The sequence below is a fragment of the Chanodichthys erythropterus genome, chromosome 1 (assembly GCF_024489055.1).
Source record: "Chanodichthys erythropterus isolate Z2021 chromosome 1, ASM2448905v1, whole genome shotgun sequence".
Lineage (NCBI taxonomy): Eukaryota > Metazoa > Chordata > Actinopteri > Cypriniformes > Xenocyprididae > Chanodichthys > Chanodichthys erythropterus.
In genome coordinates, this window is record NC_090221.1 from 11,623,744 (window position 1) to 11,650,369 (window position 26,626).

Here is a 26,626-nt window from a genome sequence, read left to right on the forward strand (position 1 = left end):
CTATAAGTGGCTTTCAAAAACATTTAAAAACTTTACTGACCACAAACCTTTAAACCTGTCAGTTCTAAATATTTAATGTTAATAGTGGCAGTGCATACCACGGCATTTTTTTCTGATATTTTTGTCTTAAGTTTATGAAAACACCATATACAGTATGTTAAGCTGTCATATAACATGCAGTATATTGTAGGCCTAATATAAAACATATACAACACCAGTTCAAAATACTGTAAAAATGCAATTGTTCCCTCAAAGTGCTTTATTTTTTATCATTTGATCTTTACAAATGACTTTCATTTGTGTAACCCATTATAGTCAGATTATTTTATTAAGCAAAACCAATTAATTTAGATTTGACCACAAGGTAAACTGAGGAATTGTTTTAGAGTGTATTTAAATTCCAACATAATACACATATAGTTAAGAACAACAACAACCGTAGAGTATTTATTAACAAGTACACCAGTGTAGTTTATTTATGCAAGCAGTTTGTCCCTACAGATCAGAAAAGCCACTGTCAAGCGGTTGGCACATTTATGTACAAAACAAATTAATGGAACAGCTTTCTACTAAGCATTCTTTAGTGAGAGTACAAAAAAAGACTATACGAGGACAGAGAGAGTGAGCCAGAGTGAGTGAGAGAGAGAGAGAGAGAGAGAGAGAGAGAGAGAGAGAGAGAGAGAGAGGTAAGGGTTAGAGAAAGCATTAAGTTAGGGGCTCAACAAGCAATAGTAATAGAAAGGTGAGAGGAGGACTTGGAGGGAGTTAGAGAGATCACCACAAAGTAAACAGGCACAAATCAAACACTATACCATCAAAGAGTAGGAGTTTCAGCGCAATGTATTCAGCATAGGATTCAAATTACTGCACATTATGAGAAAGGGAATGACCCAGCAAGACAGTCGCATATATCAAACTCATAAAAAGATGAAATGAAAACATTTTTCTTGTTTTTTTTTCTTTGATTTTTTTTTTCATTATTATTATTATCATCATTATTATTTTATTTTTTTTTTTTGATCCAGTAAAAACGATTACCATTGAATGCATGACCATGCCACAAATAACACTTAGGTTCACAGTCTTTACCTAACATTACAGGGGTCTGACTTGGCAGCCGGCACCCCAATGCACTTACACCAAGAAAGAGCTCACAAAATGGTCAAATAAGTGCACGAAACTAGCTCTTAGAAACACTGACGGAACATGACTTGCCAGGCATTAAAAGAATGAGAAGACATCTCCATCATCCAATATAATAATGACTTGTTAGCAAGACAACGAGTAACTGTCATTGAGATAGTATAAGCTCTTTAAATATTTGTTTTCATCGTCATATTCCCCTTTGTAAAGAAAAAACCCACCGAAAGAAAGTGAAACTGTCACAAAACATTACTGTGTCTCACCTGGATTTTGCTCCACCTCTTGTCTTTTTCGCTTTCAGAAGAACACCCTCCCTCCGCCCACCCTATCCTGTCATGGAATGTGTTTTTCAGTCTAAAACAAATTCACCTGAAGTTTAAGTGCTAACATACAGTACATACATTTACACATTGATTTTGTACAAAAGCTGAAAGTAAAAAGCGTCAAATAAAAACCCTGAAGGATTTACTGTGTCTACATCTGTTTGTGTAGGAAAATAAAAAAAGAGGGGGTCGTAACGCTGTAGGGTTGTGCATGTGACGCTTGCTTCCAGTAAAGGGAGAGTTGCATTGTTGCCGAAGAGGGGGTCGCTGACACTACAGTAAGATTTAAATGCTTAACGTCCACTCAAAAGTGGTCAGAAAGTTCCTCTCCCTCTCAGAGAAGTTACAACGCCACCTACTGGCACGATGCGGTCTGAAAACTCGACTAGCGCGGCAAGCAAATAATAACCATTTTGTTCTTTTGTAATCATCTTGATAAGCTATGCAATGACATCTGTAGAAAAATAATAAATAAACACTTTATGGTACATCTGTTATATCTTAATTTTGTTTTTTGTCTTTTCTGTCTCAGTTTTTGAGTTTTCTTTTACCAAAATAATGCAGAATGAGCAAGCCATCTGCTGGTATCGGGCTTCATACCTTCTGATGATTAAAAAAAAGGAGAGAGAGAGAGAGAGAGAGAGAGAGAGAGAGAGAGAGAGAGAAAGAGAGAGAAATTTTTTACCAAATTTTTTTTATCATGATTTAAGTCTATGATAATGAGACCTTAAAAGACAGACACACATGAAAAAAATGTGCTTTTTCCCCCAATAACCGACCCTCTACATAAGAATGATTCATGTATTGATGCTAAAATGTTTTCAAAAGAAATATATTCAAAAATTGTAATATGTGGTGGAAAAAAGAACCAGCACAATCTCTTAAAAATGAAATACAATAATGTGAAAAAAACTACAACACTACTGCTAGCACTAATAATAATAATAATAATAATAATAATAATAATAATGTTTGTGCGAGAGGTAATGGGTTGGCCATGGGGTTGGTCATACGACACACCACCTGGACTGCACCAGTGCCAAAACTCCCTTCAACAGGAAGTGAAAGCACCGAGGGTCCTCTCGCCCCCGCTGCTGCTTCCTGTCTTATGTGTAGGCATTGAGCCGTTCCTTGGAGCGTGTAGAGTGGATGTCATGCAGCTCCTGTTCTTCCTTGGACTTGCAGTCCTCATATTTCTGCATTTTACATGCATCCTTCACATAGGCCCAGTTGGCAGACAGCACCATCAGGTAGTGGATCTGAAACAACACCATAAATGGCGTCAACACGGAGTCAACTAAACCTTTGCGTTTATACTATTCTAAAACAATTGTCTATTTATTAAATCTTTAATAAAAAAATGTATTATTCAAATAACATCAACATAAAGTCAACTAAACATTTTCATATCTATTTTTCAGACACTTTTTTTTAGTTTACATACATGGCCAGATTGAATTTAAGGGAGAATTTACTGTAAACTTAAAGAAACACTCCACTTTTTTTGAAAATAGGCTCATTTTCCAACTCCCCTAGAGTTAAACAGTTGAGTTTTACCGTTTTTGAATCCATTCAGCCGATCTCCGGTTCTGGCGGTACCACTTTTAGCATAGCTTAGCATAGTTCATTGAATCTGATTAGACCGTTAGCATTGCGCTTAAAAATGACCAAAGAGCTTTGATATTTTTCCTATTTAAAACTTGACTCTTCTGTAGTTACATCGTGTACTAAGACAGACGGAAAATGAAAAGTTGTGATTTTCTAGGCTGATATGGCTAGGAACTATACTCTCATTCAGGCGTAATAATCAAGGAACTTTGCTGCCGTTCCATGGCTGCAGCAGTGCAATGATATTACGCAGCGCCTGTGAGCCCCTGCTTGCACAGGGAACGTGCCTTGCAACCATGGAGACGTTTGTGAGAGATGCTGCGTAATATCATTGCACTGCTGCAGCCATGGAACGGCAGCAAAGTTCCTTGATTATTACGCCGGAAAGAGAGTATAGTTCCTAGCCATATCAGCCTAGAAAATCACAACTTTTCATTTTCCGTCGGTCTTAGTACACGATTTAACTACAGAAGAGTCAAGTTTTAAATAGGAAAAATATCAAAACTCTTTGGTCATTTTTAAGCGCGATGCTAACGGTCTAATCAGATTCAATGAACTATGCTAAGCTATGCTAAAAGTGGTACCGCCAGAACCGGAGATCGGCTGAATGGATTCGAAAACGGTAAAACTCAACTGTTTAATTCTAGGGGAGTTGGAAAATTAGCCTATTTTAAAAAAAAGTGGAGTGTTCCTTTAAAGGTATCCTTATTTTGAAAAAAAATTTATTAAATAACCGATTAATTGTATTATTATTTGTACATTTCTAACAATATTCTTAATTTTGAAATAATATATTAATATAAAGACCATGTTGGATGACCAGAAATTTTCTTCTATTAAATTCTGATAAAATTATCATATAACCTCAATTCTATCATCTCTGCACTGGTTACCTATTAAGTTCCAAATCGATTACAAAGTATTGCTACTGATCTAAGGCCCTAAATGGTTGTGTATTCCATTGCCATAATCCATCACGCTCTTTAAGGTCACAAAACTGTCAATTTTTGGTAGTAGCTAGGATATTTAAGTCCACTAAAGGAGGGAGAGCATTTTCGCATTTGGATCCTAAACTCTGAAACAGCCTCTCTGATGATGTTCAGGGCTCAGAAACACTCTCACAGTTTAAATCTAGATTAAGGACATATCTCTTTAGCAAAGCATTCACATAATGCATCGTAACGCTCATCCCGAGGTAACTAGAGATTACGCCAACTCATTTGGATCCAGCCTCTTATGAAGATTTCAGATGACCCAACACCTGTGAAGAGATGACGCAAACCTCTGCCAGGACTTCAGATGATGATAACTCTGAATCAGCATGCATTGTGTAAAGCTGCTTTGAAACTATACAGTATGTATTGTGAAAAGCGCATTACAGAAAATATAGGGTTTTTAATACACTACCAATCAAAAGTTTGGAATGACTACGGTTTTTTTGTTTTGTTTTGTACGTTTTTTTTTAAATAAGTCTATTATGCTTACCAAGGCTGCATTTATTTGATTAAAAAATGCTAATATGCTCATTTGAATAAGATAGATCTTAGCAGACTGTGATGACGCATGTTTGTCACTCTAAAATTAGCAGTGACACCAGCAGGAGGCAGCCTTGTAAAGCAGCCAGACTCCTCTCATATGTGTGCTGGCAGTGTGCCTTGGTTAGGAGGAAATTGTACAGTCTACTTCAATAGCCTATGCACAAAATACCTTGATGAAGGCCCTGTCCAAATTCTTCTTACGAGCAAAACTAGCGAAAGGTTTTACATGCGTGTATATTGTTGGGGGCGCTTTATATGAAATCAAAAGAAGTGTGTGGCGATAGCAGTCTTGATTTTAAATATTTTATAGATGTATATGAAATAGGGTAAGAGTGAACTGTTTTCCTGAACGAGAGAATACACTATATGTTGTTTACTTCAGTGCACCATTATGCAAATCAGATTTACATTATGCATGCTCATTTGAATAGGGCCACACCCTGAATTTCTCTTCTTGACAAAGGAAAAGCTTGGTTATTATTACCAGAGAGTGCAAGGGTGCATTATGTTTAACAATCAGTTAAATTTGCTCTTTCCACAGTAGGGGACAGAAAAGCTCTTTCTATAATTTGCTACATCATACCAGACTAACAACCACATTCTCTTTTTCAGAAAATGGTTCCTCGCAAATTACTGAGTGCTGCTTGCTACAAGCTCTAGGGCCTTTCTTCTCCTAGTTTCCATGACAACAGAACGACATGCCCAGCGTCTCTCCATGTATGTGTGTGAGAGAGACGAAGACGGGGGGTGGGACAGGCACAAAGATGTTAAATAACAACAAAGAAAACGCGATGAGAGATAGCTGACAACACCCCCAATACTCATCCCCCCCCCCCCCCGCCAGAATGCCCTAGGAAAACAATGACAGTAATTCATGACTTTATCCCATTTCAATTTAGACCTACATGAAGGAGCTGAAGCAGGTGATGTCATTAGTTTAGCTCGCATCACACAAATAAACACACTGTTGCCAGGAGGAAAAAGAAGGAAATTAAACTTTTCCCCTAAACATTTTTTTGCTGTCAGCTTTAGGACTTTCATCACCATTATATAAAATATTATGTTGAAAGGGAAAAATTCTTTGCATTGCATTCATTTAAAAATGCCAGAAAAAAAAAAAAAAAAATAAAAAAAAAACGAATTAATTTATTACCCGCTATGCAGGGCTCGACATTAACTTTTTTGCTTGCAGCCACTGTGGCTAGTGGTTTTCCTAAGTTACTAGCCACTCTGCGTTTTCACTAGCCACAATTTTGACATCGACACCATGTGTACCAATTCCGCGAAAAATAAGTATTGGAAGCGTTTCAGATATTTCTGTGTCGATATGTAGTGAAAAATTTATATTTTTGACAACACTACATTGCACTTAGTTTATTATTTCAGATGCCCAATTGAAAAATGTATATTATATATATATATATATATATATATATATATATATATATATATATATATATATATATATATATATATATATATATATATACAGTACAGTCCAAAAGTTTGGAACCACTAAGATTTTTAATGTTTTTAAGTTTCGTCTGCTCACCAAGGCTACATTTATTTAATTAAGAATATAGTAAAAACAGTAATATTGTGAAATATTATTACAATTTAAAATAACTGTTTTCTATTTGAATATATTTCACAAAGTAATTTATTTCTGTGATCAAAGCTGAATTTTCAGCATCATTACTCCAGTCTTCAGTGTCACATGATCCTTCAGAAATCATTCTAATATGCTGATCTGCTGCTCAAAAACATTTAATGTGTACAATTGTACAAAATATTTGTGTACAATAATTTTTTTCAGGATTATTTGATGAATAGAAAGTTCAAAAGAACAGTGTTTCTCTGAAATCTAATCTTTTGTAACATTATAAATGTCTTTACTGCCACTTTTGATTGATTTAATGCATCCTTGCTGAATAAAAGTATTCATTTCTTTAATTTCTTTTCAAAAAAATAAAAATAAAAATTCTTACTGACCCCAAACTTTTGAACGGTAGTGTATAATGCTATAGAAGCTTTGTATTCCAGATAAATGCTGTTCTTTTGAACTTTCTATTCATCAAGGAATCCTGAAAAAAAAGTACACAACTGTTTTCAACATTGAAAATAATCATAAATGTTTATTGAGCAGCAAATCAGCATATTAGAATGATTTCTGAAGGATCATGTGACACTGAAGACTGAAGTAACGATGCTGAAAATTCAGCTTTGATCACAGGAATAAATTACTTTGTCAAATATATTTAAATAGTACACAGTTATTTTAAATTGTAATAATATTTCACAATATTACTGTTTTTTACTGTAATTTTAATTAAATAAATGTAGCCTTGGTGAGCAGACGAAACGTCTTTTAAAAACATTAAAAATCTTAGTGGACTGTACTGTGTGTGTATATATATATATATATATATATATATATATATATATATATATATATATATATATATATATATATATATATATATATATTATTTTTTTTTTCCAACTAACCCTGCCACACTATGATTAAGCAAGCAAATGAATAGACTTTGTAACAAATTTTAAAAATATAAATTAATTCCCAAAAAATATGGTGCAAGTTAAATTATTATTTATATTAATAATATTATATAGTTATATTATAAACTGTATAAACTGTTATATAATTATATTATAAATTGTTATAAACATATTTGTTATGATTCATACTTTAAACCTCCATTAAAAAAATCATGATTGATGTACAGAGTGATATACTTTAAATTTTACATTTAGGTAGGTCATTTTAATGTGTGAGGAACATAGAAAAATTTTAGCGGATAACTAATTTTGTTAAATGCATTTTTTTTAATAAAAATAATTAGTTTAGTTTAAGACATTAGTTTCAGTACTGAACCCATATGTGACCCTGGACCACAATTTTTTTTAAATTGAGCTTTATACATCATCTGAATAAATAATCTTTCTATTGATATATGGTTTGTTAGGGTAGGACAAGATTTGGCTGAGATTCAACTATTTGAAAATCTGGAATCTGAGAGTACAAAAAAAATAAATAAATATTGAGAAAATCGCCTTTAAATTTTAAACAAATGAAGTCCTTAGCAATGCACATCCACTCACAAAAATACATTTTTAATATATTTACAGTAGGAAATATCACATTTACAATTTTCATTTACAATTACAAATTATATCTTCATGGAACATGATCTTTACTTAATACCCTAATGATTTTTGGTATAAAAGAAAAATGTATAATTTTGACCCATACAATGTATTGTCGGCTATTGCTGCAAATATACCCGTGCGGCTTGTGACTGTTTTTGTGGTCCAGGGTCACATATGTAAAACCACTTTCTCTAAAGGCTAAAATACACTACATGACTTTTGCTCAGATTTTTGCATCGATCTGCAGTCTAGATGAGTCGCAATTATAGTTGCAGAAAGTGTGTGCCAGTCTGCAGATTTTGGACAGTCAAAGTTGACAAATTTAACAGAAAATCGAATATTGTATAATGGGCATGGACTCTGATACCCTAATGCTTTAGACTACTATTTTATCCATTCTGAGAATATCAAAACATTATATTTTGAACACATATCGTAGCGTATGAAGCATCCACTGTTGCAATAAAATACAATAGAGGGTAGAATGCATCTACCCACCCAAGACTGAATCCAAAAGCGCTAAGCTCATTTTTTTTCTTTTGCGACTCAGCACACAGAGTCGCTACAACAACTACAGCAGTCTACTCCTGCACTTTCAAGTTTTTTTCATCCGTCACGCGTCTGCTAGCAACGAGGCACGTGTTTCTGGACGAGTTTGTTGTGTTCGGAACAATTTGAAAGTCGTTTAGTGTATGATGCCCTGTTATATCTCTGTAAGCATTTAAAAAGACGGCAAGTGTATGATGCCTAGTGTTTTAAGATCTGTTCAGATTTTAAGAGCTGTGTAGTGTATTGTGTAGAGTCTGTTGTAGGTATTAGTCAAAACTCACCATGGCAATGACTGCAGCTCCAGCCCCAGCCAGCGCACACACAAACAGATGGAAAGTCATATCCAGCTTTCAGAAAGAAATATTGAGAGAGAAATGAGTCCTGGATTGCTTTTCATTGTGGAAATGATTTATACAACTATTTGAAAACATTGGGTTTTTGTGAGTCTATACTTCATACAGATGTTTACTCACCTCATTCGATCCACACATTTTGTTGAACTTATCTGATCCTGAACATACAGTCTTCTCCTCTCCAATGGGCACAACACCTAAAATATATAGTTAGATATAAAATATCTATGTTTTTAGGCTATCGGAATGGATATTTCACACTTTTATTTGGTTATTTGGATAACCAACCAGTAAGAAAGAATAAAATTACAGCAACAAAACAAATTATCACTGAAACTTCTTCTTAACCACACTTAAACATTTGAAAAACATTTGAAACCCACAGATTTTGAAACATACCAAACTGGCGCGGGTCAAGACATAAACTTGCTCCCTCCAGTATGGTCGTGTTTTGGCAAATGGTCCAGATGTTGAAATACATGAAGACAGGCAAAGAGGTGAATGCTGTCACACCCAGCCAAGCCAACATGAAGATGTACGTCAGCATGATGAACTGAAGGAAAATAATTATTAAGACTGAAGTCTAAATACTCAATCAAACACTAAATTAAAAAGAATCAAGAATTTTATATATATTCTCAGAAAACTCAAACATGTAAGGTAAAATACATAGAAAGGAAAATATCTATTAAAGGAAAACACAGTGAACACAGATTCACTGTGTAGAGTTTAGCTCTCAGTGTTATAAATTAATTATACAACATATCTTTCTTGTTTCACAAGTGAGAGAATAACTCGCAGAGTTCACTATGTTATCTTTTATTATAGCCTATAAACGGATGCCATCTTTATGTGCGGCAGTTAATCTCAGTGGCTTTGTCATTGCCCTTCTCTACATTACAATGCATGAAGTTCTCCCAGTGATTTCTCACCCATGCACTGACGCAGCGTCCACAGGTGGTGATCTTGAAGTCTCCATACAGGTCCTTGATGGCCCCACTGGTGAAGAAGCCTTCGACCATCAGAAGAATGCCATACACAAAGAACGCTGAGGCAATGCCATAGATCACATACTTGATAATGTCAATGCTGTGGGAAACAAATAGGAAATAAAGTCAATAATTATGTATGTGCGAGTAAAAAAATCTTTTTCACATAAGCAAACCAAAATAGATAATTATTACATTACCATTTATGTCAGTGTAAAACATAGTCATAAACTTAGCATAATTGTGGATCTGAGCCAATGTGTCAAAATGGGTGGCTTAATTTACACCCTAAAATGTACAGTAAATAGGCTGTGTATATGTGTATAACTGTGTTCTTAAAGGTGCTAAAGAGGATGTTTTGTTTTATACATTTTTGCAATATTACTTGAAACTGTCTTTACTAACTGATAAAAGACTATTTATTAGGTGCACTGAAAGGAATAATATTAATATACATCATCTGTGCACGAGGTAGGGCCTTAAAAACATCAGCCAATCGTTTACGCGATCATCGCATAAACGATTGGCCCTCTGGCTTGTCAATCACTGCCATGACGTTCCTTGTGAGAGACGAGCGCAGCTGCGCGCTCCAGTAACTTTCCACACTCCACAGGCGCCACATGCAATGTTTTTGTCAGGAGACAGGAGTAACAACTACAGATTATGAGTTACCTGCGGTGAGTCCGACATAATGAATCCACTAACACGACACAGCGAATGCCGGTGGTAAACACTCATGTTCCAATACGAGTGTTTACGAGTTTTGGGAGGCGTTCCCTCCAAATGAGCTGTGAAGGAGGGGGGTTGTTCTTGCGCATGCGCTCATTTCAAAAACTCACTAAAAGTCTTTGGTTTCTCAGTCGACGAAAAGATCCTCTTTAGCACCTTTAACAGTGATATTTTAAATATTTATTCTACAGATAAGATCAATATGGCAAAGCAGTAAAAAAAGACAAATAGAGAGATTACCCACCACATAAATACATTTACACACATACACTTACATGCATATGCACTCGTGCTCACGCTCTCTCACACACACACACACACACACTCTTTTTGTGTCACCATTACATACAAGTTCACGGTAATGCTCGCTGTTATTAGTGTTGCAATACTGAAGTAACAAATACGTAATTATTTACAAATGTCGAGTTTAAAGGGAACCTATTATGCAAAATTCACTTTTATAAGGTGTTTTACGGAAGGTGGAGACAGAATCTGCCCTATTAGCTCCTCCCCTGAGTGAGCTGGACACAGTCCGCCATGTTTATCTCCTCGTCAGAGCATTTAACAGTAGCATTCAAGTAAGAAATGTATTCTTATTAAAGCTCCTAAAGACATCTAATCAAAAGCAGTGAGTGATTTTCTATTTTTCTTTTGTTGTTTGGTTCATATTAAAGGGTTAGTTCACCCAAAAATGAAAATTCTGGCATTATTTGCTCACCCTCGTGTAGTTCCACATCTGTAAGACCTTCATGCATCTTTGGAACACAAATGGAGATATTTTTTATTAAATCCGATAGGTTTCTGTCTCTTCATAGAGATCCAACACAGCTACTACTTTCAAGGTCCAGAAAGGAGGAAAGACATCATTAAAGTACTCCATGTGACTCATGTGGTTTAACCTCAATTCTATGTATGTTTTTTTTTCCACAAACAAAGCACTCGTGTCGCTTCATAAAATTGAGGTTAAATTATTTAGCCACACAGAGTACATTAATGATGTCTTTCCTCCTTTCCGGACCTTGAAAGGAGCTGTGTTGGATCTCTATGAAGAGACAGAAACCTCTTGGATTTCATTAAAAATATTTCCATTTGTGTTCCAAAAATGAACAAAGGTCTTACAGATGTGGAATGACATAAGGGTGAGTAATTAATGCCAGAATTTTCATTTTTGGGTGAACTAACAGCAAGTAAGTAGCCTACTGCATATTACGTTGCTATCACTTTAATAAACAGATCTAATATACACATGTGATTTCTTTCCCTGCCGTTTACGTTCACAGACATAACCTGTGTTTGTGATCTTTGTGTGTCTTTCACATAACCTTGTGTGTATTTGACAGTTTAATAGGACATATAAAAAAAATCAGTTTAATATTCATAGGACGCGCCATCTGACAGACAGCTTTCTGTGCGTGTGCTTTGGATGTGTGCACTCAGAAAACCATATATCAGAAATTAAACTTTTATGGCTGTAAAATGCATGCATATAATTAACTTTCATGATCACAAAGAACTGCAATGTCATGTGATCATGGCTGTGAAAGAGATGATAATCAAAACAGATGTTTTATTCGTTTTTGGCAGAGTATTCGAGCTGCACAGACTCCACACTCTACAGGAAAGCGAGGTAGGGAGCAGAAGCTCATTTTCATTTAAAGACACATGAATGAAGACAGCATGTTTTTCCTTCCACTCAAAAATGGGCATTTACAACATGGTATAATAAATGATCTGAGGGGTATATACAGTATGAGTTGAAACTGCACAGACACATATTACATTTTACATATTACACACACACAGATTTCTATTACATTTTGTAAAAAGGGGCATAATAGGTCCCCTTTAAGCCACACACAAACATGCTGTGTATATACAAGCTTGTTTACTCACACATCCTTTCTGTAGTTAACACACAAAGATAAATTGAATCTTAATCTTAAAGGGTTAGTTCACCCAAAAATGAAAATTATGTCATTAATGATTCACCCTCATGTCGTTCCAAACCCGTAAGACCTCCGTTCATCTTCGGAACACAGTTTAAGATATTTTAGATTTAGTCCGAGAGATTTCTGTCCCTCCATTGAAAATGTGTGTACGGTATACTGTCCATGTCCAGAAAGGTAATAAAAACATCATCGAAGTAGTCCATGTGACATCAGTGGGTTAGTTAGAAGTTTTCGAAGCATCGAAAATACATTTTAGTCCAAAAATAACAAAAACTACGACTTTATTCAGCATTGTCTTGTCTTCCGGAATCCTTTCCATTGAATTGATTCAGTTGAATCCTTTCATCTGTCAGCGTTGGTAATACACTTTTACCTCACTGTGGTTGTTTTTGGCAATTAGGACATCCACGACATGCACACTTAAAAAAATATAGCAATACCAAAATACAAACAATGTAGAATAGCTTGAATACACGCGTGCGTCTCCCTCAGACTGTAAACGAAGATCGGGCACACTAGATAACACGTCAGCAGCGTCACTGCGGAGTCGTGAACGTGGATTGACAACAGACCCGGAAGAGAATACAATGCTGAATAAAGTCGTAGTTTTTGTTATTTTTGGGCCAAAATGTATTTTCGATGCTTCAAAATATCACGGATGTCCTAATCACCAAAAACAACCACGGCGACGTAAAAGTGCATTACCAACGCCGACAGATGAAAGGATTCAATGGAATCAATTCAATGGAAAGGATTCCGGAAGAGAATACAATGCTGAATAAAGTTGTAGTTTTTGTTATTTTTGGACCAAAATGTATTTTCGATGCTTCAACAAATTCTAACTGACCCTCTGATGTCACATGGACTACTTTGATGATGTTTTTATTACCTTTCTGGACATGGACAGTATACAAACATTTTCAATGGAGGGACAGAAAGCTCTCAGACTAAATCTAAAATATCTTAAATGTCAAATATCTTGTGTTCCAAAGATGAACGGAGGTGTTACGGGTTTGGAACGACATGAGGGTGAGTCATTAATGACATAATTTTCATTTTTGGGTGAACTAACCATTTAAGCATAAACACTTAAAAGTATGAGTTTTTAAAGTCAAAGACAGTGGGCCTTTCTTCGAACACAAACCACACATACGCACACGCACACGCACACACACACACACACACACACACACACACACACACACACACACACACACACACACACACACACACACACACACACACACACACACACTTTCCATACTACAGCAAACCTATCCTTATATTTAAGACGTTCTTAAGCAATTATTGAAGTAAACAATCAGTAATAGAATAAGAAAGAAGCAAATTATAAAAGAAGATTACAAGCAATAGGACAAATAAACACATACTAGTAAATACTAGTAAAAGACTAGTTTTATTAGGCTGCTCTCTTTATATTAATAATTTACACATCAGTTCAATTAATACATTACCGACTGTGTTAACATGATTACTCATCAAGACAGACATTTTGACACATAAGTGTTTGATTTGACTGTTCATGCGCAGTAAGCCACAGAACTCAATATGGATTGCACATTGTCTGACTCTGAGAGGCAGCTTTCTGTGCGCATGCTTCAGGTGTGAGCACCAAATTTAGTTCTCTTGTGCAGTTTATTGCTCTTTTAATAAATAATTAAGTTCTGCAATTTCTTTTCTAATTTATTTCTTTATCAATCTAACATGTCAGTAACTTCCTGCGCTGTGTGGATTTTTACATACAGCGATATAAAATAACAAAATCTCTATCAATTGACACTTGTCACCAGGATGTATAGCCCTACACCTCCATGTCTGACGTGCTTCCCCAGGGGGGTGCGACCCACACTTTGAAAACCTGATCTACTTGTTTTTGCTGTTTTTGCATACACAACAACCTGAGGTACAAAAATAAAACATTTTTCTTGAGCAGCAAATCAGCATATTAGAATGATCATTTGACACTAAAGACATCTAATCAAAAGCAGTGAGTGATTTTCTATTTTTCTTTTGTTGTTTGGTTCATATTAAAGGGTTAGTTCACCCAAAAATGAAAATTCTGGCATTATTTGCTCACCCTCGTGTAGTTCCACATCTGTAAGACCTTCATGCATCTTTGACACTTCAGTTATGATGCTGAAAATTCAGCTTTGCCATCACAGAAATAAATTAAATTTTTAAATTTATTAAAATAGAAAACTATTATTTTATTATATATTATGTTTTACTTTATCTTTTATCAAACAAATGCAGCCTTGGTAAGCATAAGAGACTTCTTTCAAAAAAATAAAATAAAATAAATAAAGAAATAAAGAAAATAATAATGTTTCCAAACTTTTCACAGGTACTGTAATTAAAAAAAATTATATTATATATATATATATATTGCTTTACAAATAAGACATTTTCCATATTTATCCACATTTAAAAAATTATTTTAATAATATATTTTATATTTTATCACTGACAGACTAACATTATTTTAAAAAATTAGCTCGATACATTTTTTTCTGCATACCAACATTACTAAAAATATTTTTTTCTTCCTTCTTCTTTTTTTTTTTTTTTTTTTTTGCAGTGTGTATGTAAAATTTATGTGAGATTTATAATCTACAGTGAGAAATGGCTGGTTCAATGTGCTGCTCTCACTTACATTGTAAACACATCCAGACCATCTCCAGGTCCCCTGATCACCTCAAAGTAGTTCTGGAGGATGGTGACCGTTCCAGAAAGAGCTTCATGTCCACATCCACAGAAGAGCGCCACTCCAGCATACAGCAGGATGGTGGCAATCAGGGATGGATAAGGGATGCCTCCTAGACATTTCAGACAACACTCCATACATCCTGAGAGAAGAAAGAAAAAAAGAGGTCATGTTATTCATCTTGAAAGGTACGGTTGGGGAGAACACGCTGCTTTTTGTTTTGTTTGACTGTGTTTGATTCCATTGTTTCATTTAATTTCAGCAGTTTCTACATCATTTAAGAAAGCAGTATTCTTGCATAGAAAGCAAAGCTAGTGTAAGTCGTCTTCTGTGCTCTTCTTAGTGTCTAGCCTCTGCCTGACAAGACTAACAAGTACCCAGACGGTTGGAAGTAAATCCTCAATCCATTCACTCTGACGCTCCAGTGAGGTCCAGTTCATTCTCTATGTGTGTGTGTGTATTTGTTACTCTCCAATGATGTGCAAAATTGTCCCTGCAGCAGACTATTTTAAATTCTCCCCTTGGCATCATATATCAGAGTGAATCATAACAGTATGATTCATGAATAACAAAATGGATGGGAGGATGAAAGGATGGACTTTGACACTTAGTCATTCTGATTGAGTTTTTTTCCAAATGATTGCCTTCATGTGTTTCTTATCAAAGTTTCATTACTTTGAGTTTAGATCTCACACAGACAAGTGTGTTATGTTTAGAACAAAACAAACTCGCAGTTAATTTTAAGTTTATGACACTTTTTTTTTTTAATTGAGCATACTTTAAATGAGCATTACTTTAAATGTTTTTAAATGAGCATACTTTATACTCATATGTTCAAATAATGCACTGTATGAAATGCTAATTTCATGGTAAAAAAAGAGGCAGCTGTAGTTTCTAGAAAGGTACTGTAAAAATGCAGTAACAATCTTTCAGGCATTATGAGATGACATGATTTTTTACTTTAAAGCATAATTTTAACATTAGTTGGATATATTGTTAAGTGTAATATACATTATAAGATAAGATAAATTGAAATTGAAAAGTAAAACATACTATTTTTTAATTTTACTATATATTATTGTATTATTATATTATTATTACTATGTATTTATACTATTAATATATTTTACAGTAAATTGACATGCATTTTCTTTTTTTATAGAGCATTTATCACTTAATTAATTAACAGATTTTTTTTTTTTTTACTGTAGAATTTCGACATAATTTTTCAAAAAAAGAATTTTCTACAGTGTGGGTTGTTTGGAATTTGTACTTCCTGCGGAAGAATAAACTTTAATTCAGCTCGCATATGTTCCCACTCAGTGTCTGTTTGCCAGTCCTTATGAAACGAGTGCAGGAACTTGTGAAAGAGTTACAACCATGGATTGGTTGAGGCTATTGCTCCCATTTCAGGCCTTTGAATGTGAATTATTGAATACTGTCAAACACCGCTGCTATAATGAACCTCAGACTTGGCTTTACAGTGGCTTTGGCAAGGGACCAACTTGTTGCCATAGCAACTAGGAGTGAGAATATATACAGGATCTGATTCTTTGTAGTGTTTAATAGACACTGTCTTTGTTGGCAATTGTTGTTAAATAGTTTTTAATAATGATATATTTTAAATTTTATCATTAACAGACTAACACATTCTATGCATAGCAATTCATTATTTTAAGTATAACATATGTTCTTTTTATTCTATAATTCTATAATTACATAACCGTATTAGAGTTTACACAATATTGCCCTTTTGATCCTGTTATGAGATTATTTGCACTGTTGAATCCACTGCATGTCTACTGGTTGGTTGAGAGTATCACATGTTCTGAAGCCACCACAAATTGCATTACATTACAATGCAGCCTTATATTCATCACTCAATAGTGTTAGATGAAACAGCATTACAAATGCATGCAGATTTCACACTTTGTTAATACAGGACCTGATTTACAATACAAATTCTCACAGGATAGCCTTGCTGGCAAGATTCAAAACAGATCACATGCAGACATAATGTTGCAATCTCATGTTCTTGTAAAGTGCAGCCAAAGTGAGAAATGGATTACCAGACCAATGCAATTGGTCTCCATTATGAAAGCAACCAAAATGCAGCCCAAGATCCTAAGCCATAAAATCAGTGCAAACATGCTCTTGAATATTAATGGATATGTTCACCTGCCAACTACTGGCACAAAAGATGCAGTGAGTTTCTAGACAAAATACCTTTGTATTTTCCATCCATTTAGATCATGAATGATAAACAATATTTTTATTAGCTTTTTTTTTTTTTTTTTTTTGTCATTAGATCAATAATTTCTTTATTAGCTTCTTTTATCACTGGAAATTAGAACTTTAAATTTTAATTTTGATATGCTTAATGTAATTATCACATACGCAATTTAAAATGAACAGTTTGAGGAGAAAATTTTATTAATTAATAAAATTAATTAACTTTTCCAGATCAACTTCACTTTATTGCATTCAGCAGTGTAGTTACTATTAACTAAAACAGTAAGGAATTTAATTTAAATAATTAAGGAATAAATTGAATAAATAAGTTATACCTCAGGTGTGCATTATTTTCTAATAATTCAACAAACTGGAATCAATTATTCCGCTTATAGCCGGTTACCACACCTCAAGACACTGTTCAGATGTTGTATTTCAAGACAGAGAGAGATACCCGAGTCTGTGCATCTCTCAACAGTGTTCGGCAGCAGCATCTCTAATAATAGCAAAACTGTAAGTTTATCTGCTTCAAGAACAGCGCTGTTATTACCTTGCTAGTGAGAAATGTCATATAGCTTTTAAGTTGCTAACCTATTTTACTGATAAAATTGTCAAAATTTCTGTGCATGTGTGTTTCCGTACTGTATGTATGTATATGTGTTTGAGTGGGAGTGCTTTCTGTACCTAATAAAACAGAATTTTGTGGCAAGAACATGGAAATAATTAGTCGTTTTTAACTTATTGCTTACTACATTTAGTTGCTTGAACAGTGTCATTGTGGGTTTTGGTTCTTTTGCTGTTGTAGGCTGTGAAGACCTTCAGTTTGAAATAACTGGCGAAGTGATATGGACATGTAATGAGGTCAAGACCTGCCTGGAACTACTTCCGCCGTGCATTCCCTGAAAATAATTGCCACCTTATTCGTTGTTCATCAACCAATCAGATTCAAGCATTCAACAGCCCCGTAGCAGAAATAAAAAATACAATAAAAAAAATACCTAAAAAAAAAATTTTCAGGAAAAAAAAAAAAAAAGAGAAATGTTGCTTTGGCAACTAACTGACATTTAATATGTTGAATACTGAAATTACTAAATCTAAAACTGAAATAAAAATAAATAAGCTAAATAGAAATATTTGAGAACAAAAAATAAAAATACTAAAAATTAAACCAAAATTCTAATGAAATATTAATATTAATAAGTATTATATTAATAAATACTATAATAATATATAAATAATACTAAAATAACACTGGCATTTGGATATTGTTTTCAAATGTTACAGTTAAACCAAAAATGATGCACACAAAAGAAAGGCTTAACCCGAACAAGATAAACAAAAGCACTATCCCGGAGGGTCCTCTAATCATAAAGCAATGGCCGCTCTCACCCCACAGCCCCCATACCTCCCACTTGTCCCTCGATCACCCCACCCAACCCCAACGCCCATCTGTCAGTCTGACAGCCACAGTGCCACTCCCGCCTCGCCCCACCCCCAACCATCCAATTAATCCCTGGAACTGTGGGGTCACTGCAAACCAGTGCTCACCCAGAAATCCAGGCATGTTCAGAGGGGAAACGTTCTCAGGACTCTCAAAGACCGTGCAACAAAAGGCTGTAGCCGCTAACGCTAATCCACACCACAGTGGGGAAAGAGAAAGGGAGAGTGAACGGATAAGAGATTGCGACAGATGAAAGAAAAAGACAGTGGGAGTCAGAAAAACAGGCAGATGGAAGTGTTGGTTATCATGTAGTAAAATAGCTTTTTTTGCTATTTATTTTTACCCTATTATCCTCCATTCATAACCAGCTCAATCTGACCCTCTTCGGCCTTTTTTTTAAACATAATTTTCAAAAAGATTTGAATAATTTGTCAATTTAAAGTGATTAGCATTTCATTACCCTGAATGCCATTTTTCTGTTCAGATAAAAAGAATTCAAATTCAATTGAACTCAATCACATCAAGTGGCTACATGAGGGGCGCTGTGTGTCTCTATCACTGGCCCCTCCCTGAAAGAGAGCGGGTTTTCATCACCACACGTCTACGCGACTTCTCTGCGCATGTTTAATCAACCAGCAGGGTTGCTATGGCGATAGAGGTGCGGGCCCTGAGAATGGGCCGGGCCTTTGCAAGCTCCATGACCCACTTACAGCACCGTGTGTCAACACATTCAGCGGCAAACGGGCTGAATGGGAGACACATTCACAAGGATTACAGGGAGGAAAACACAGTTCAGCGCCGAACGCAGGGTGAAGATGACACGACTTCATCCCTAATGGGGCAGCTAGAAGGTTCTAGTACTTCCGACAGCTTCCTCAATACCTTCCCTCAGCAGAAAATAACGCATTTAGACTCCTTTGTATGTAGCTTATTTGAAATGCACCAAACATGTAGAAAACGGCAGTCTTGTGAAATATTAAATAATTTGAAAGACACATGCTTCATGTTCCACTCTCTGTTCTCATGGTCATTTGACCTGCTGGAAATAATAGTGAAAACAATAGCGCACTGAATTCATTTTCTATTGATAGCCATGACTCAATTTTAAGGACAATTAGTGAAACTTCAGTGTCCTTGAGGGTTTGACCAGAGTGTGGGAACAATAGGAGTGTCCAGATTAGAGGGATCACACATGGTCGTGTATTTGGGAGAAATAAAAAAACAGAAAGGAAACGAGATTGCCAGATGTATTCCGCAGAGGTATAGAATTCAATCACGCTTTCATTTCTATTTCAACATCGCAGTTTAAAACAATGTGGTGCTTTGCAGATCCATCACACCTTAGAAAAAAAGAGAAGTATGTTTACATCACATGATTAAAAGTGAAGGCAATTCAAAAAATATAAATGCTCTCAAATATGCGTAATGCATCTGACAAATCAAATCAAATAACTATATAGATTTGGACACTAATAATTAATTAGGAGTTTGTTACAAGATGGGCTGCTAGTCCAAGAGGCATAATAACATGCTCTCTTATAAATGAGTGTTTACGTACAACAAAATGCTAGGTAACTATCAAAAATCAGCTCATTACATCTGACTATGCAAACAAACGTTACCATTAGATTTTGAAAATGCCCAGTTTTTGTCCATTTCTGACGTCAGAACGTAAACACATGCGCAGAAGACATGGATGCACTGACTTGGCAGACAAAACACCTGTGAGGTAATGAGCAAAAATCATCTTTACTTGAGTTTGAAGCATGGCTACACTTGAATGCCCTCACACTGTATAATTTTGTGAGATTCTATAACACTCACTTTATCAGAATTTTATCAGAGGATGATGTTACACAGTCTACTAAGAGCCCATCTAACAGACTGTACTCTGTCAACAGTGGCGATGACATAAATTTGGAGGTAAAAGCCATAAATAAAAGATGATGAGTGGGATGGCATGTGTGTGTGTTAACGGCCTAATGTTCTCTAATCCAATAATCATGAGAGGTAATGAAATGTCCACTCTCCCATGAGAACGCTTAGTTCCCTACTTCATCTATTGTGCAACGGTAGGGTCAGAGCACCGGTCAATGCACGTCTGTGAATAAACGACAGATGATTATCGAACTTCAGCTTTTCTTTTATTGAGTTAAGGAACTAGTGTTTTGCAGTTATATTACTTGCTGCATTATATAAATTTATTTTTTTTCCCTAAAATGTAAGGTATTCCTGTAGCTCAAATGGGGTTGATTCCCATGGAATACATGAATTGATTTTTAAAAAAAAGAGAAATAAAGTATAGGGTACCTTAAATGCAAAGATATTCACTTTAGATAAAAGCATCTGCCAAATCCATAAACGTAAATGACACAATGTTGAACACCTCAAATGTTTTAATAATAATAATAGTAATAATAGGAAGAATATTTATGGATTTATAAACCAAAGTAAATTGTTCATCAGTCAAAGCTCTTGTGAAGTTCTCATGTAGTCTCACTTTTTGGGATTCCCAGATTCAGATCAATTTGGGATTCTTACTCAGTACACGTGAAAAGATATTAAAAGAAAACCAGGTCAAACGAGACATACATCATATCTTAGACTTGCATTTTTTTTAATCAGGAAGTTCATCTGGTGCACTTTATGGACAATAAGCATTTTCTATATAAAAACAAAACGAATGCTATTAAATGCAAAACAGCTTAAAAATACAGAAAAGAGAAACAAAACAGATCAGCCTTTATGCATTTGTGATTCTTAGATTAAACTGCTAGATCCAGCCAATTGTGGAATTTATTGGTAAAAAATAAATAAATAAATAAATAAAAAAAATAAACAAACAATAAATATGAATATAAAACAATAAAACACCCTGGCAGGTTGAGCATAAATCAGTGATCCTCCCATATTTCATGTGCTTAATATGACACAAGCTGTTCACTGACAGTCTAAGCACAGCAGACCTGACATGGCTGCTATCATCACACTGCTTTAGAAAGGAGGAGGGGGGAAATCACTTAAATATAAAGAGCCGTCATAGATGGAGCGAGAGGAGGAGGAAATAGTTCAGAAAGCTGGTATTTCGATTATTTTTATTCCCTTTCTTTTCGCTTCTCTCCATACAATTATGTGCAAATATTTTCTTTAAAGACCACCAAAGAAGAAAAAAAAAAGACAATGATTTCCTTTCCGAGCTCGAAATCCAGCCTCTGCAAATGGTGGTATTATAAATAGCAAGCTCCCTCTCACACAAAGCAAACAAATGCTCCTGCACACAAGGAGCAAGCCAAGGAAATGAAATTAAACAAAAGAGGAGGGAACAATGGCTGAATTAGGACGACTATTTAAAAGCCACTGCAACTAGAAGACGAATCTCCCGTCTGTCTCAGCCTCCTTCAGACAGACTGACAGAAATGCGCGGCAAACAAAGACAGACTCTTCAGATGGTCCACACACACACACACACGCTCACGCAGGATCCATCCCCTGCACACACCCCTCTACACAATCACTCTTATCTAAAATCTATCAATCTGTTTTTTAAAAGGATTATATTTGCTCAGTCAAGTTATTTTCATCAATTCATTCAATGTATCACAGTGCATTAAATACATCATCGGTGAATTCATTAAAAAAATCTTAATAAAACTATGGCAGAAAACACTTCTTCCTGCACAAAAATATGCATATATAATAACCTATTCGGATATTTTTCATAACCTCATAATCCACAAGATCAGAGACAATGAAAAGCAGTGAGGGATTAGGCACAAAGGTAAACACCACAATCGGAAAGATGGATGGGAAAACAATGGAGATAAAAAGGCATTCCTTTACCCTTCTGAGTCTGTCCCTCATCCATGTCCTCCTCCATGTTGCCTTGTCCTTTGATTTCGGGGGTCTCTACAGCGGTGACCAGTGTTGCGCCTGTGGGTTTAAAGTCCGCTCCTTAAACGCCTTCCCTTGCCTGCTTACCACAATAGAGGCTGAGGCTGGCTCTCAGTGCACAAGTCTCTCTCTCTCTCTCTCTGTCAGACTCTCTCTCCCTCCTCCCTCTCCTCACTCTCTCGCTCCTGCTACTACCCTGTTCCTCACAGTGGAGAGCTGCTGTCAACACCGATTTTTTTCAGTTGACTTCTTTTGTGTGAGGAGGTTCAGTGTGGCATCTCAGTGCAGGCTTGTGCAAACCAGTGAGTGTTAAGACATTCAGACCTCTATTTACACTATTTATGTCTTTATACGAGGTAACACAAGCTCAAGTGTGGAATACAAAAACATCAAATCGACAACCGCAAAAACATGGATCAGCACACTAGGCGGGCAGAGAAAGGTGGGTTTTTGGGGGAGTCAAGCTGCAAGCCAGTAAAAGCCTCCACTTTACACCCCTCCTCTGAAAGAATGGATAATGCTGGCTACATGTCTGCTGCATTAAACTAGAGATAAAAACAAATAATCAGTTTATCAATTAATTCTGTCTGACATTCCGATAATTACTATATATTAATATATACATACAGATACAGATAGATAGATAGATAGATAGATAGATGGATAGATAGATAGATAGATAGATAGATAGATAGATAGATAGATAGATAGATAGATAGATAGATAGATAGATAGATAGATAGATAGATAGATAGATAGATAGATAGATAGATAGATAGATAGATAGATAGATAGATAGATAGATAGATAGATAGATAGATAAAAACTGCATGACAATATAAAACAGTAAATCTGAGGGCTTGAATTATAATCACATCTTGAGTGGGTTTTTTTCAGCTTCGCTGCTTCTGTGTGCAACATGGATGAAATATAAATGCTTGTGATGAATATAACATCATATGGCATGCTCACGTGATTCTTTATACATGTGTGTGTGATGAAACATAGTCACTGTCATTCCAGGGGTTGACAAACATGAGGCATTAAAAAGCAGTAATTTTTGTTTTGTCAAATTTTACGCACTTAATCAGCCACATTTGTTAGAACATACAATTTAGCATAGAAGTGTCATTCAAATTTAATTAAAATTTGTATTACCTCCTCTGTACAACCAGAAATTTGTGCAATTAATCAGCTGTTGGTGGTTATGTGACAATAAGTGATCTAAGTCAGCCAAAATCAACTAAAAGCACGCTCATCTCCAACATAATCATCAATTTATAAATTATTAATCACTAGAAAATGTATTTAAACAGCTCTTTTAAATCATTTCTAAATCGTTATACTGTAGATCTAGAATTGACTCTATTTGTGTTGCACTTGAGTTTTCACTGGCCCCATTACTTTAAATACTGGCTTATGATCTGCTGACACTTTAAAAGATACATCAACATGTCCTGGCCAAAATGCTGACAGATTTTCTTTGTACAGGCAGTTTGAAGTTCTAAAATTGTGAAGGCCGACTTTCTTATTTTGAATCCAAGAATAGCATTTAGTATGCCACTGGGGTGCAGTCACTACTGAAAGTGTCTTAGGGGCCGCTTACACAGGAGGCAGTCTATGTGAACAGCCCCTGACCCCCCAAATGCATGTCTTCTGACAATAACAATTTGTCTGATGTGTTGATACTGCTATGCCATGTTTAACATTCCTGCCCTGAGTGCCCACATATATAGTGATCTATTTCAAGAATAGCATCACTGCACAGGCACAAAACACCAAATGTAGACTATAGCATATGACACTAAATATAATAGGATACTGTGTTCCATTATCACACAGGGCATTCAAGAGTGTTTTTTTTCAACCCTGCTCCTGGAGGCACATTAACAGTGGATGTTTTGAAACTCTTTTGACTCAAAAACACCTGATTTAACTCATCAGCTCAATGATGGGGACTCCAAGACATCACATGGATGGATGGGCAATAATTGTTAAAAAGCTGTTAAAAATCTTCTTTTGTCAGTTCCAAAATCTACTTGTAAATGAATAATTGTATTTATATAGAGGATCGAGGTCTTGTATCAGCTTGAAGGGGTTTATTCTGAGATAACAACCGGATGGATGTACATTATCCTGCTTATTACACAGCTACTTGCCACATAAGTAAATGACATGAAATATTGATCTGAGTCTGCTTCCGCGGAGAGAGCAGTTGCTCGCGCGGCAAGTTCAAACTAGACAGAAACACATTTAATACAGCATATTACACGGCATTTCGCCACATAAATAATTATGGGGATAAGATATTGATCTGAGATTAAACTGATTTAAAATCGTACCTATTTGTCATCTTAATCCATTACAGTGAACAAAATAATAGTCGCAAAATGGCAGCAGCTGCATTTGTATGAAACGAGAGAGCGAGTCCACAATACCAGATGACAATTAAATGACTAATAAAGCTAATAAAATATTAAAAAGCAGTCAAATTTTACTGCTTTTTAATATTTTATTAGCTCACCAAAGGCAAAACTTCCACGAGGAAAACCCATTCCTAACAAGCATATAGCGCTGCAGACTTCAGTAACCCGGATGAGCCTGTGTTAACTGTTTTCAGCGGTTGTTATCGGGGAATAACATACCGCTGGATGGCGCCATCGACCAATCAGAATCAAGTATTCCACAGAGCCGTGTGATAATTAATAATAATATAACATACAGTGATGCTATATATTAGGTATTTCTAGATTAGAATATTACATATTTTTTATTTTATTATACGTACACTACTGCTGAAAAGTTTTAGATCGGTAATATTTTTTAAATATTTTTTAAAAAGTCTCTTCTGCTCAACAAGGCTACATTAATTTGATCCAAAAAATACAGCAAAAACAGTAATATTGTGAAATATTACAAGCCATCCTAGGTGTATATGACCTCCTTCTTTCAGACGAATACAATCTGAGTTATATAAATAATCACCCTGACGCTCTAAAGCTTTATAATGGCAGTGCACACAAACCACCTGTTTGAAGCTTAAAAAAAAAGTGCATCCATTCATCATAAACGTACTCCGAGGGTTAATAAAGGCCTTCTGAAGCAAAGCGATGTGTTTGTGTAAGAAAAATATCCATATTTAACAAGTTGTAAAGTAAAATATCTAGCTTCCACCAGACCACCTTCTGTATTCAACGTATGAAGAAAGGCAGTCTGGCTAAAGCTATTTTACTTTATAACATGTTAAAGGTGCCCTAGAACTTTTTTTTAAAAGATGTAATATAAGTCTAAGGTGTCCCCTGAAGGTGTCTGTGAAGTTTCAGCTCAAAATACCCCATAGATTTTTTTTAATTCATTTTTTTAACTGCCTATTTTGGGGCATAATTAGAAATGAGCTGATTCAGGGTGTGTGGCCCTTTAAATCTCGAGCTTGCGCTTGCCTTAAACAACATAAAAAAAGTTCACACAGCTAATATAACCCTCAAAATGGATCTTTACAAAGTGTTCGTCATGCAGCATGTCTAATCGCGTAAGTACAGTGTTTATTTTGATGTTTACATTTGATTCTGAATGAGTTTGAGGCTATGCTCCGTGGCTAACGGCTAATGCTACACTGTTGGAGAGATTTATAAAGAATGAAGTTGTGTTTATGAATTATACAGACTGCAAGTGTTTAATTAAAAATGAAAATAGCGACGGCTCTTGTCTCCGTGAATACAGTAAGAAACGATGGTAACTTTAACCACATTTAACAGTACATTAGCAACATGCTAACGAAACATTTAGAAAGACAATTTACAAATGTCACTAAAAATATCATGTTATCATGAATCATGTCAGTTATTATTGCTCCATCTGCCATTTTTCGCTATTGTCCTTGCTTGCTTACCTAGTCTGATGATTCAGCTGTGCACATCCAGACGTTAATACTGGCTGCCCTTGTCTAATTCCTGGAACATGGGCTGGCATATGCAAATATTGGGGGTGT

At 35.4% G+C, this 26,626-nt stretch overlaps 1 protein-coding gene across 1 annotated transcript; it reads right to left on the reverse strand.

The window, feature by feature from the left end:
- Positions 1–325: 325 nt before the first annotated feature.
- gpm6aa (glycoprotein M6Aa) lies at positions 326–22,718 on the reverse strand. Its single transcript, XM_067380378.1, has 7 exons — positions 22,588–22,718; positions 15,024–15,216; positions 9,615–9,771; positions 9,082–9,235; positions 8,803–8,879; positions 8,611–8,676; positions 326–2,725 (listed from the first exon to the last, which is right to left on the reverse strand). The coding sequence occupies exons 1-7, from the start codon at positions 22,622–22,624 to the stop codon at positions 2,573–2,575; spliced, it is 837 nt and encodes a 278-aa protein (XP_067236479.1). The 5' UTR covers positions 22,625–22,718; the 3' UTR covers positions 326–2,572.
- Positions 22,719–26,626: the final 3,908 nt, after the last annotated feature.

Bases quoted from the DNA above. Each gene is read 5' to 3' on its own strand.
- gpm6aa (XM_067380378.1), bottom strand. From the start codon at position 22,624: ATGGAGGAGGACATGGATGAGGGACAGACTCAGAAGG. The intron at 9,772-15,023 runs GTAAGTGAGAGC...TGTTTCCCACAG, and splicing joins GGTCTGGATGTGTTTACAAT to CATTGACATTATCAAGTATG. The intron at 2,726-8,610 runs GTGAGTTTTGAC...GTGTTGTTTCAG, and splicing joins GAGCTGCAGTCATTGCCATG to ATCCACTACCTGATGGTGCT.